General features: G+C 36.1%; 1 protein-coding gene across 1 annotated transcript; it reads left to right on the plus strand.

Moving 5' to 3' along the window:
• The first annotated feature begins 641 nt into the window (after nt 1-641).
• Nucleotides 642-10249, plus strand: LOC125263826 (guanine nucleotide-binding protein subunit alpha-11-like). Its single transcript, XM_048183086.1, has 8 exons — nt 642-810; nt 4054-4220; nt 4994-5178; nt 6146-6300; nt 6498-6626; nt 7951-8080; nt 8159-8312; nt 8427-10249. Exons 2-8 carry the CDS (start codon nt 4076-4078, stop codon nt 8627-8629), a joined length of 1101 nt encoding a protein of 366 aa, XP_048039043.1. The 5' UTR covers nt 642-810; nt 4054-4075; the 3' UTR covers nt 8630-10249.
• Nucleotides 10250-13803: the final 3554 nt, after the last annotated feature.

Consider the following 13803-nt stretch of genomic DNA (forward strand, 5'->3'; position numbering starts at 1 on the left):
CTTCCTTGTTTTGAAATCGGCCATCACTATATAAGTTGTTATTTTGTTTGTTTTTTGGCGCACCAAAAATATTCTCGTCACTTTATAATATTAATATTGTACCACTGTACTCACATGAACTGATTTAAAAAAATTTTTAGGACATTAATGGATCTTGAGAGAGGAAATGTCATTGCTCCATATGCAAGCCTTATGGAGCCATTGGATTTCAACAAAAATATCTCAATTTGCATTCTGAAGATTAACAAAGGTCTTACGGGTGTGGAACGGCATGAGCGTGAGTAATAAATGACAGAATTTTCATTTTTGGGTGAACTAACCCTTTAAAGAATGTGGCTAACCACACCATTTTTTTCCTACTATGGAAGTCAATGGGTGCAATCAATTGTCTGGTTACCCACATTCTTTAAAATATCTTTTTTGTGCTCAACAGAAGAAAGAAAGAAACTCATACAGATTTGGAACCATTTGAGGGTGAGTAATTAATGACAAAATTTTCATTTTCGGGTGAACTATCCCTTTAAAAGACCTGTCAGTCACTTTTAATAGTAGCCTAACTAAGCTGGGAGGAATAATGTCCACTGACTCGCCATTGGTTCTCTTCTGCTCTGCAACATACCTGGCATATTATGCATTAAAGGCAGACTTTCGGGAAGTGTAACTGGTTTATCTGTAGTGAATGAACATGGTGCAATTGACAGAAAACTAGGCTTGGGGAAACAACTTCAAGGTGCCACAGCAATTGTTTGTTTCAAGGAAGATGGATAGCCTAGTGTTTTCAGCTTCACACCATAGGTTTTACGAATGAAGGTGAGTGATTCTCTTTGTTACCAATGTTTACTTAGTTTTTGCTGTTGTTTAATACAGGCCAACTGTTTATTTGTTGTCTACTTAAGAACTTTCACAGTTTCATTTCAGTCAAAGATGGAGAAATACATCTACATTTTATCACAGAATTGTAGAGCTATTTTTTTTTTTTTTTTTTTTTTTTACACTTATTAGTGTCGGTTGTATTTTACACATTATGTTAAAAAGTTTGGCTTATTTTAATTAAGCAACAAGCAAGAGTGCTTAATAACAAATCGATTTTGAGTGTAATATTGCTTTCATGTAGCCTACAATAATAAATAAATAAAAATTCAACTTATTTTAATTTAGCAATATCCCACTACAGTGCGGTTAACCTTAATGTCGACTTTGTGTGTAACAAAACCCCTTCCGTACCTGTTAATAATATTAGGCCGTAACAATGTCTTGTAACGTTACACGGGGGAGTGGGGGACAAAACTATTTTTTGTTGTAGTTCAGGTTTAATCTAATTTAGGTCTGAGTTAAATAGTTTACTTAAAATCTAGCAGGAAAACAGGCATACGTTCATTAAATTAATTCAAATAATAATGCACATTCACTTTTGTCACGTCACATTCAATTACAAAATGCAGACTCACGTTAAATATATATTTTCAATTAAAAAAATAGCAGTTTGCATCACTAGATATTACCGTTGTACATTTAACATTTATATCATAAAACAATAGTTGAATAATAAATGTTTAGCTAAACCCAGAGCCATACCTTGCACTGACCGTTAATTCGCGCGCTGCTTCTGTTTACAGTAAAGCCCGGCTTCTTGGATTTGATTGGTCACCTTAGTCATTTTAACGTTGACGAACGCTGTTAGACCACCCTAAAATAATAACTTTTTCAACCTTTTTATAAAGAATAATCCTCACAACACACACTGGTGGTTACAGCCCTGATATAGAGTTTTTTTAAAAAAAATTAAAAAAAAACAATATTTACAGGCTTTTGTGTTGGCACAAACTAAAAACCGGTTTGGATTAGAGTGGAGCGGGTTTACATTTCCCTACCGCCTCAAAACATTTTGTAATTACTCCGTTTAAACTTTACTCCCGGTTTTCCATTTCCAGCTCCCCGCACACTAGGTCCAAGAAACCCAAACTGCCAAATTTGCATTTAAAGGTGCTATAGAGGATGTTTTCGACGACTGAGAAACCAAAGACTGTTACTGAGCTTTTGAAATGAGCGCATGCGTAATGCTGCGTTCCAGGCAGGTTTTTGAGCCCAAGTCACGACTTACTCACAACTTTGTAGCGTTCCAGGAGTAAAAGTGTAAACAAACCAACATGGCGGACCGTACGGGGCTTATGCTCATTAACAATTGTTTCTATGGCCAAAGGTGCTTACTCCTTGCTTATTTGAGGGAAACAGAGGAGGAAAGTGGCGCATAAGGCAAGAGAAGCTGTTATACCTTTTATTTTACCATGCACTTGCATAAACACTGCATCCGTAGGGGCTGCCATTGTTGTTTCGCGGGCTATGTGACGTCAGAACCCGTAACTGGGAGTACATCAATCTAGTACGAGTTCACGGGTGGGAAGTCACGGGTTTGACTGCCGTTCCAGTGCACTTTCACGGGTAGAAGGTTGGAAAAACACGGGTTACGGGTTGCCTGGAATGCGGCATAAGAACAACCGCCCTCCTACACAGCTCATTTCGAGGGAACGCCTCCCAAAACTCGTGCACCAGTATTGGAACACGAGTGTTTGTTTACCACCGGCATTCGCTGTGTCGTGTTAGTGGATTCATTATGTCGGACTCTCCACAGGTAACTCATGATCTGCAGTTTTTACTCCTGACAAAATCATTGCATGCCGCGCCTGTGGAGTGTGGAAAGTTACTGGAGCGCACAGCCGCGCACGTGTCTCACAAGGAACGTCATGGCAAGCCAGAGGACAATCGTTTACGCGATGATCACACAAACGATTGGCTGATGTTTTTAAGGCCCTACCTCGTACACAGATGATGTTGATATTATTCCTTTCAGTGCACCTAATAAATAGGGTTTGTGTATTGCCAAGAATCTGGCGATACAATACGTATCACGATACAGGGGTTACGATACGATATATTGTGATATATTGCGATATTTCTTGTTTTTTTATTTTTATTTTTAGAAAGATATAATTTTAGAAAAAATGGTCATAAAGAACACAACCTTTGCATAAAACCTTATTTTATTTAATCAATACAGTATCATTTGCATTAATATCACTATTTTGTGCAATCTTAATAAAGGGAAAATAGTAAAGTGACTGCAGGATTCTTTAGGTGTATATGTTTTAAAGTGTCACAGTACAGCAGTTTTTAATTTCTAAACTATTTAACAACAGAAATTGCATAGTCCATTCCATTCGTATGATCAGATGCTTTCTTTCTGCTGCCACCGCTGTCAATTTTGTTGTACGTGCCTATTTTGTTACTAAGAGAAAAATGTGCAGTACATACTACATATTCTATCGAACGCCTCTCTCAGCAGCGCGGATGCCGTCAGGATGTTAAGCAAGCTCTCAGATTCAGTGCATTTCCCAAGTATTTGGATTTTAACTTGGTCTATTTTGCAAACAAAATGACTCTTGTTGATTTCCTCAGTGGCTTCTTTATAGTTGAAGCCAAGATGAGTCGACACTTCAGCTCTGTATACCGCGGGAGCTGAATAATTATATCGTATTGTGAGCTGGGTTTGCTAATGCTAACATTAGCGATGCACGCACCTTCACCTTGCGCTTCTCTGGCTCCGCGTCAGTTTAAGTTCTGAGATAACTGCCATCTAGCGATTGGGTTTTATACAGTCTGTGGTTTAAACCGAACACAAAGCCACGAATCTTGGATGTAAATAAATAAATATCGATACAGTGTTTTTGAGAATCGATACAGTATCGCCAAATATAATATCACGATATTCACATGTATCGATATTTTCTTACATAAATAGTCTTTTATCAGTTACTAAAGACAGTTTTAAGTAATATTGCAAAAATGTATAAAACAAAACATCCTCTGTAGCACCTTTAAGAACTTAAAAACATTGGGTGAATTCAGCGTGATGGGACACTTATTGCCATTGAGATGACTTGGAAAAAGTGTCCCAGTCGACTTTAATTCACCACCCTACATGGTCATATAAAAAGGAATTAAAATATAATACTGAATATTAGGCTATAATTATAAGAATTATTTATGTTTTTGTAGATGCTTAATTTCTGTTGGAGAAATGGGGCAGTACTACTATTGTGGATGTTGCATCTGTTTCTTGTCTGAAGAGGACAGGAACGCCATCGCCATAAATAAGGAAATCAAACACATCCTTGCAGAGCAGAAGAAAAGGGAACGGAGAGAAGTCAAATTGCTTTTATTAGGTGAGATGATTCTGTCAGTCTTTTATCAGAGTTGATTTAAAACATGTTGATTCATTTTAAGTCGTCATGTTTTGTTTTTTTTTTCCTCTGGAAGTGAAAGTAAATTTTGTCTGCATGAAATGTTGTTTCAGTAAAGTCATTTTGGGTATGTTATACCATCCCTTGAGGGACTTTCCTGAAATGTGATTATATAAGAGCTGATTAGACCTGTGACTCGAAACTAACTTCACTTTTCTGGTCCTGAGGTGATTTTAGTTGATGCTTGACTTTAGTTCCTCTTCACTCAGGTGACTTTTTTGTGAAAAGTTTTGCTTGAAAAGTGTGCTTGTGCTGTGAGGTTGTTTGATATTTTGCTATATTTTCTAATACAATGACAATCATACATCTTTTCATATTTACCTTGAAATCTCATGAAGTTTTTGCTTTTTGACAAGCAGGGATCAAATTCAGTTTAATGTCTTTGTTGTTGTTTTTAATCATTGCTAAGCAGGGACAGCATTTTTGCAACACAATACATAAAGACATATTTAAGGAAGAAATATCAAAACACACCTAGTGCTGAGGTTTCTGTAAAGACAACTAAATTAATGAATAATTAAAAAATATATTATTCTTATACAGGACAGATCACATTCCACTGTGCTTAATGGCAAGTGACTATTTTTAGAGCAGTGTAAAGTTATGTAATCCACTATTAGTAAGCACATTTATTTTCAGTTTTCCTGTTTGCAGGTTTTCAATGCTGAAGTGCATGATTTTTTGCTTTGATTTAGGCACTGGAGAAAGCGGAAAGACAACGTTTATGAAGCAGATGAGGATTATTCATGGAAAGGGCTTCTCAGAAGATGAGAAGCGCAGCTACACTAAACTGGTTTTCCAGAATATCTTCCAAGCAATGAGTGCAATAACAGAAGCCATGAGCACGCTAAAGATTCCCTACTCCAACCCAAAGAACGAGGTGATCAAGACACCAAGAGTGTTTCTGTAGAGCCCGGAGATTCATGAGGGCCATTTTATGTCAACAATCATATGGGTGGTGGGATTGGCAAAAATAAATGAATAAACTATATTTTATTATAGATAAATATAAAAGATTTAAAAATAAATTATTTATACATATATAATAGCACTAAGAAAAATTCACCATTTTTATCTGTATGTTTGCATTAATTTAAAGTGTCCCTATTATGCTTTTTCAGATGCTACCTTCCTAATATAGCTGTTAGAGGAAGTAAAAGGTCTACAAAAATCAAAGTGCACAATAAATGGAGTTACTGGCCCTGTCCCAAATGGCACATATGCACTTACGGACTTGTGAACTTACAATAGCTGCCGCGTACACATGATCGTGAAGTCCACGAGAGAATAGGGTGTCCTGTTTGTCATTTTAGGTTTCAGAAGAGTGCTTGAGATTACCCCCTTTTGTGGTCAATATGCGCCCCCGATGCACACTTTTGCCAAGCTCCACAGCAGATTTCTTCCCGACAGTAAAAGCGGCAAAACTAACACTATCGTAACTGTTCGTATCACTGTGTATCAAGTGCTGAGGAAGCTTCCAGAGCTGAAATTCAGTTATGGTAATTGTTTTTTTGTTTCTGACATGCTCTGTAAGATGTAGACCAATCACAACAGACTGGGTCTTCTGACCAATCAGAGCTAAGTAGGCTCTTGGAAAGATGGGGTTTAGAAAGACCAAATCCTTTATCAAACCGTTTCAGACACTGTGAGAAAATAGGTGATGCTGCAATGTATATTATGAGAATTTTTTTTATTTTTTTTTTACCTTGGTTGCATGTAAACCTTTTGTAGGAGATGTCCAAAACAAAATTAGGAACCTTTAAATAGCATAATATGGGCACTTTAATAAAGATCGGATCTTGTACTGTAATGTATTTGCAGTCTCATTAGTTCTGTGATATCTGTAGATTTATGCCCAGTGGTTCCAGGATCAGGACATACATCAGATAACTCAGCTGCAGAGAAGTTATGTAGAGGCTATTCGTCACCTGTGGGAAGATAAAGGCGTTAAGATGTGCTACAAACGACGCAGAGAGTATCAGCTACTGGACTCCACTAAGTAGTAAGTGTGTTCAAGACAATTCCTGTCTTTTACTGACTTCCTGCATGTTTGTCTATTTCCTGCTGTCTTTTCCTGATGCCAATGACAATTCACCAGAAGAATATGCAAATAATTATGCAAACAACACCTTCATAACCAATTCCACGGCACATGGTATGGTTTTTAATAAAAGTGTTTGAATTACCTGTTTCTTAAAGCTTTATTGGTAACTTGGACCGCATCACAGCCGAAGGCTACATCCCTACAAATCAAGATATTCTTCAAGTCCGATTCCCCACTACTGGCATCACAGACCATTGCTTTGCATTGGAGAAGATGACTCTCAGGTACGGCAATGACTAACCAAACCTCTTCACATTATAAGTTGTTCTGTGGAACACAAAATAAGATATTTTGAAGTAGGGGTTGGCAATATGACAAAAATCTCGTCATTTTATTTCACAATAATGACAATGTATCACAGCTACCCCTTACAAAAAGTAAGTATATTCAAGTTAATTTTATTAAAGGATTAGTTCACTTTGAAATGAAAATTACCCCAAGATTTATTCACCCTCAAGCCATCCTAGGTGTATATGACTTTCTTCTTTCTGATGAATACAATCTGAATTATATTAATAAATATCCTGACGCATCAAAGCTTTATAATGGCAGTGATAGGGATCAATGAGTATGAGCTGAAGAAAGTGCATCTATCCACATCCATCCATCATAAATATGTGCTCCACACTGCTCCGGGGGGTTAATAAAGGCCTTATGAAGCGAAGTGATGCATTTGTGTAAAAAATAGCCATTTTTAACAAGTTATGAAGTAAAATATCTAGCTTACGTGCAAGTCGCCTTCCATATTCAACGTATGCATCAGGATATTTATTAATATTTAATAAAAGAAGACAGTCATATACACCTAGGATGCCTTGAGGGTGAGTAAAGCTTGGGGTAATTTTCATTTCATAGTGAACTAATCCTTTAAGTATACTTACATAAAGCTAAATTATATTTTAAGTATACTTTATATAGTAAGTATACTAATATCAAAGTACTAGAAGTATATGTAAGTTTACTATTTCAGTACTACACACAAGACATTCTCAACAGAGTGACGAATTGACAAGTCACAATGAAAACAGACTCTATTTAGGGCTAGGGTGGTTGTGCAATCATTTTTCGTTTAATAATCTGTACTGACTGTGAATAAAAACTAAATTGTTTGTTTGAAGCTAATTATATAATTTAAAAAGACTGATTAAACTAATTAACAGTTTGTGCTTGCAAAGATAACATGGCTGTAAAAGCTGTTACATAACCTGCTTTCTGGAACACCCCCCAGGTCTGTGATAGTGTTTTGCTTCAGGGTACGTTTACACCACAACAATGTACTGTGGTTGTTCTGTTTCCTGTGTTTTGGTTTCTAGTGTAACCCATTGCTGACACACTGTATGTGATTTCTTGTGTTTAAATAACTTAGAAGGAACCTCATGCAAGCTAATTATGCAAATAATGTTTGAGGAAATCAAAGTGATCTTATTCAGAAGAAATGTGACAAAGTAAGAAGGAACAGATTTTAGGGACAAATCTAGGCCTGGAACCACACCAGATCAAACAGAAAAGTGGATGGGACTTTACTCGATTGTTGGTCTTTCTTTTCAGGATTGTAGATGTCGGTGGTCAGAGAGGACAGAGAAGGAAGTGGATCCATTGCTTTGAGAATGTGATGTCTCTCATATTTCTAGCCTCCCTCAGCGAGTATGACCAACTTCTGGAGGAGAATAACAAGGATGTATGTATCTCTCCTGTCCTTCCTGTGTAATATTGATAAATCTGTTAATCTTTGTACTCTTCCTCTCTTTGGCTACAGAACCGTATGGTAGAAAGCTTGTCACTGTTCTACATGACCATCCACTCAATGTGGTTTGCCAATTCCTCCGTCATCCTGTTCCTGAACAAAATGGACATCCTGGCTGAGAAGATTCAGTTCTCAGATCTAAAAACATACTTTCCTGGATTTGAAGGTAATTTAGTGCACATTTTAATTAAAGTGAAAGGCAGAATTAAGTGTGATTCTCATGTCTGTCATACCTGATTCACTCTTCCTTTCCTTTCCTGTGGTTTGACACCACCTTCAGGTAAACGTCGGGATGTTCAAGATGCCATGCTGTTCATCAGAAGTTTATATAAACACAAAGCAGTTTCCTACGAGACAAAGAACTCCAAAAACATCTACTCTCACTTCACCTGTGCCACGGACACCAGAAACATCCAAAAAGTCTTCACTGACGTGAAAGACACTGTCCTCCTCCTAGCCTTAAAGGAGTTTGAAATATTATGAGCCCCAAATGCACCTTCAGTTTGCATAATCATCAGCCAAATGAATGTTTTATCATTTTTTATAACAGAGCATTCTTGGACAAAATGTGATTATGAGTTAGTTTTCTATTGGCCTGTATGTATGCTGGGCTGTTGGAGAAACTATAAAACATTACACAAATGAAAAGGATAACAATACAATAAAAAGTCAGCTTAAGGTAGCAACAAGTATTATGTGGTTAAATGTCAAAATAACTGCAATATCACACACTAGAGTTGTGTGGGGTGGGGGTAAATTAAGCACGATCTGCTGTGACGTCATAATCATGTTGCATTGTGGTCTATGGATCTGCCTGAAGAGTTGCTGCGTTCATGCTATGTCAAAATTATCATTTTTCTAGATGCCAACACGTGACATTTTTCAATAATGCGTTTCTTGGTTAAAATGAAGGGGTTGAGGGTCTGTCCAAATAAACTTCCCTTTCCAACACTTCAAAATGGCATTAGGGATCCCCCAAGGGGAAGTGCATAGGGAAGTTTGTGAGTGTATGTTTGCAACCTTTTTTCCAGCCAGTAGGAACAAATTGTGTTCAAAGACGCTGTTTTTGCTCTATGTCGCCAACAAAAATAGTTCCAATCAAATCCACAGATGAAGCGTCTCGCATCGTCTCACTGGTTACTGAATGAATCCATGTTATAATTCAGTCAATGATTCAATTACCCATTGACAAAGGGTGCGTCTAATTCAGCTCCCTAGTTCAGTAGTCAGGGCACTGATCAGGCAGCTGGCTATTTTTAGGCTATTTTCAATCACAAAATCCTTCCAGTGAACTGAAACATTCGCTCCCTGAAAGGTACCACAATGCAGCATGAAAACCAGGGAGCATCGTTGCTCGCTATGTTCCCTTAACAGAAGTTCTGAAGTGCGAAACATAAATCATGTGAGACAACTCACAACACAAAATGACCCATGATCGATGATTTTTAAAATACTATTTAATTTGTGTCGGGAAACAAACATAGACTACATCGCTAGACAGGTCATGAACATAATCTAGCTAACATTTATAATTTAGTTACTGCTAGAATGTTGTACAAGCAAAGCATTTATCAAAATGTACTTTAAATAACATTAAAAAAGAATATAATAAAGATATCAGTTCTGCTGTTGTTCATAAATTGTATTAGGGAAGTTGTCATGATGCTGGAAATAGAGTCATCAGTGTCCCAATGTGTAGTGAGAGGGTCCTTACTGCCCGAATTTGTGTATGATATACTGATTCGTGACCTAGGAAACTAGGGAGTCAATTGAGATGCACGCATGGTCATCAGTTACTTGCTTGGTTCCTGAACGAATCAGACCTTTTGAACAAATCGAATGATTCCATGGCACATTCTTTAAGACAGTTACTTTCATAATTATTCAACATAATTTATTCAAAATGTTACATTAATTACATTAATCTTATAACATTATTTATGCAGTTATAATCATGCATCCATGCCACCCCTGATCTGCATTAAGGGGTAAAATACACTGTAAAAATACACCTAATGCAACTTCAGATGCAGCTTCTGTTCCATCTCTGCAGTGCAAGCATGGATTTTGCTGATACTGATTTGGTAACAGCCTATTATTCTAATTAAATTAGATTCAGTTTAAGAAGTTAACATACAGTTGTGGCCAGAATTATTAGCCCCCTTCATAAATATGATCAAAGATGACTCTAAAAATAAATCTGCATTGTTTATCCTTTTGATCTTTCATTTATAAAATTAGCAAAAATCTAACCTTTCATTGAAGGAAAAGAATTGAAAGTGGGGGGGAAATAACATTATGAAATAAATCTTTTTCTCCAAAACACGTTGGCCACAATTATTGGCACCCTTTTATTCAATACTTCTTGCAACCTCCTTTTGCCAAGAGAACAGCTCTGAGTCTTCTTCTATAATGCCTGATGAGTTTGGAGAACACCTGAGGAGAGAGCAGAGACCATCCCTTCATACAGAATCTCTCCAGATCCTTCAGATTCCCAGCTCCATGTTGGTGCTTCTTCTCTTCAGTTCACTGCACTCATTTCTTTCAGGGTTCAGGTCAGGGGACTGGGATGGCCATGTCAGAAGCTTCATTTTGTGCTCAGTGACACATTTTTGTGCTGGTTTTGATGTTTGTTTTGGATCACTGCCCCGACGGATGATCCAACCACAGCCCATTATAAGATTTCTAGCAGAAGCGGTCAGGTTTTGATTTTTTTATCTGTTGGTATTTGATAGAATCCATGATACCATGTATCTGAACAAGTTGTCCAGGACCTCCAGCACAAAAATAGGCCCACAACATTAAAGATCCAGCAGTATATTTAACCGTGGGCATGGGGTACTTTTTATCCATGTGTGCACCAAACCCATCTGGTGGGTTTGCTGCCAAAAAGCTCCTTTTTTAGTTTCATCTGACCACAGAAGCCGGTCCCGTTTGAATATCCAGTTTTGTCTGACAACTGAATATGCTGGAGATTGTTTCTGGATGAGAGCAGAGGATTTTTCTTGAAACCCTCCTGAACAACTTGTGGGGATGTAGGTGCTTTTGATCATTTTTTTAGGCTTTCTGAGATTCAAGACTCAACTTATCTCTGCAATTCTCCATCTGTGATCCTTGGAGAGTCTTTGCCACTCAAACTTTCCTCCTCACTTCACATTAGGACGATTTAGACACACGTCCTCTTCCAGGCAGATTTGTAACATTTTTAGTTGATTGGAACTTCTCAATTATTGCCCTGATAGTGGAAATGGGGATTTTCAATGCTTTAGCTATTTTCTTATAGCCACTTTCTATTTTGTGAAGCCCAACAATCTTTTGCTGCACATCAGAACTATATTCTTTGTTTTTTCTCATTATGATGAATGATTAAGGGAATCTGGCCTTTGTGTTTCATCATGTTTATACTCCTGTGGAACAGGAAGTAATGGCTGGACAATTTCATGTTCATGATCACCCTGGTGTGCTAAAAAAAAAATAAATATCAATGGGAATATACTTCAGAGATATTTTACTCATAAAAAATTCTAGGGGTGCCAATAATTGTGGCTAACGTGTTTTGGAGAAAAACATTTATTTCTTAATGTTATTTTCCCCCCACTTTCAATTCTTTTCCTTCAATGAAAGGTTAGATTTTTGCTAATTTTATAAATGAAAGATCAAAAGGATAAACAATGCAGATTTATTATTAGAGTCATCTTTGATCATATTTATGAAGGGGGCTAATAATTCTGGCCACAACTGTATAAGTTGACAGGCTATACCTTTAATAAGAGGAGCTGCTCAGCCAATCAAATTCAAGAAACCAAAACTAACTGTTTTATAACACAGATTGTAGCACTAGTGTGACACTGGACCAGCCATGTTAAATTAAAAACAATGTCAGGGATTTCCAGGAACCCTACACATACACATTATCACACTATCCACTATTCTTTAGGACAATAAGGACACAGTGTCTTTTTGTAACCAAAAAGCCACAACATCTCATGACCATTTAAATCTATAACACAAAAATAGAGGATGCATACATTTTCCACTGAAAATAGGTCATTGGACAAAAGCAATAAAATTCATACATATTCTTGTAAATCGAAGCACGTGTTTTGATTTGATGTCATTTAAAGCAGTTCGACAAATCAAACCCATTTTCAATTGTTTTAGTATCAAAGCTAAATCAATCTTTATTGCAATGCGTTTAGAGTGAATAGCAATTCCACAACTACAGCTTTCACAACAGATGGTCCAAATATACTTCACAAATAAGCTACTCTCCTGCAAGTGAAATGAACTTTTATGTTATATTATGTTATGTTATATTAGCCTATATTAAGATGAAACCGAAAGTAGTAATGTTGACCTTTGCAGGACACAAAGCAGCCAAGTTTACTCTAAAGTTTGTTTTGTGTCTACTAAGTGGATGCAAGCTACCATCTTCCTTTCTTCCTTCAAATCCTTTTCAGGTCACCAGCTGAATCAGCTGCCCAATTGTGTATGTGTGTGTGTGTGAGAGAGAGAGAGTGTATATATATATATATATATATATATATATATACAGTACAGTCCAAAAGTTTGGAACCACTAAGATTTTTAATGTTTTTAAAAAAAAGTTTCGTCTGCTCACCAAGGCTACATTTATTTAATTAAAAATACAGTAAAAACAGTAATATTGTGAAATATTATTACAATTTAAAATAACTGTTTTCTATTTGAATATATTTCACAAAGTAATTTATTCCTGTGATGGCAAAGCTGAATTTTCAGCATCGTTACTCCAGTCTTCAGTGTCACATGATCCTTCAGAAATCATTCTTAATATGCTGATTTGCTGCTCAAGAAACATTTAATGTGTACAATTGTACAAAATATTTGTATACAATATTTTTTTTCAGGATTATTTGATGAATGGAAAGTTCAAAAGAACAGTGTTTATCTGAAATCTAATCTTTTGTAACATTATAAATGTCTTTACTGCCACTTTTGATTGATTTAATGCATCCTTGCTGAATAAAAGTATTCATTTCTTTAATTTCTTTTCAAAAAAATAAAAATAAAAATTCTTACTGACCCCAAACTTTTGAACGGTAGTGTATAATGCTACAGAAGCTTTGTATTTCAGATAAATGCTGTTCTTTTGAACTTTCTATTCATCAAGGAATCCTGAAAAAAAAAGTACACAACTGTTTTCAACATTGAAAATAATCATAAATGTTTATTGAGCAGCAAATCAGCATATTAGAATGATTTCTGAAGGATCACGTGACACTGAAGACTGGAGTAACGATGCTGAAAATTCAGCTTTGCATCACAGGAATAAATTACTTTTTCAAATATATTTAAATAGTACACAGTTATTTTAAATTGTAATGATATTTCACAATATTACTGTTTTTACTGTATTTTTAATTAAATAAATGTAGCCTTGGTGAGCAGACGAAACTTCTTTTAAAAACATTAAAAATCTTAGTGGTTCCAAACTTTTGGACTGTACTGTATATATATATATATATATATATATATATATATATATATATATATATATATATATATATATATATATATATACAGTCAAACCAAAAATTATTCAGACATTTTTGATATATTTTTACTAGTGGGTGCAGGACACTATAGTTCATTTATGTAAGTGAGGATAGCAAAAT

Source organism: Megalobrama amblycephala, linkage group LG2 (assembly GCF_018812025.1).
Source record: "Megalobrama amblycephala isolate DHTTF-2021 linkage group LG2, ASM1881202v1, whole genome shotgun sequence".
Classification (NCBI taxonomy): domain Eukaryota; kingdom Metazoa; phylum Chordata; class Actinopteri; order Cypriniformes; family Xenocyprididae; genus Megalobrama; species Megalobrama amblycephala.

Coding starts and splice junctions, on each gene's coding strand:
- LOC125263826 (XM_048183086.1), top strand. CDS start 4,076: ATGGGGCAGTACTACTATTGTGGATGTTGCATCTGTTTCTTGTCTGAA. Junction 6,301..6,497: donor CTACTGGACTCCACTAAGTA/GTAAGTGTGTTC, acceptor TGTTTCTTAAAG/CTTTATTGGTAACTTGGACC. Junction 8,081..8,158: donor TGGAGGAGAATAACAAGGAT/GTATGTATCTCT, acceptor CTTTGGCTACAG/AACCGTATGGTAGAAAGCTT.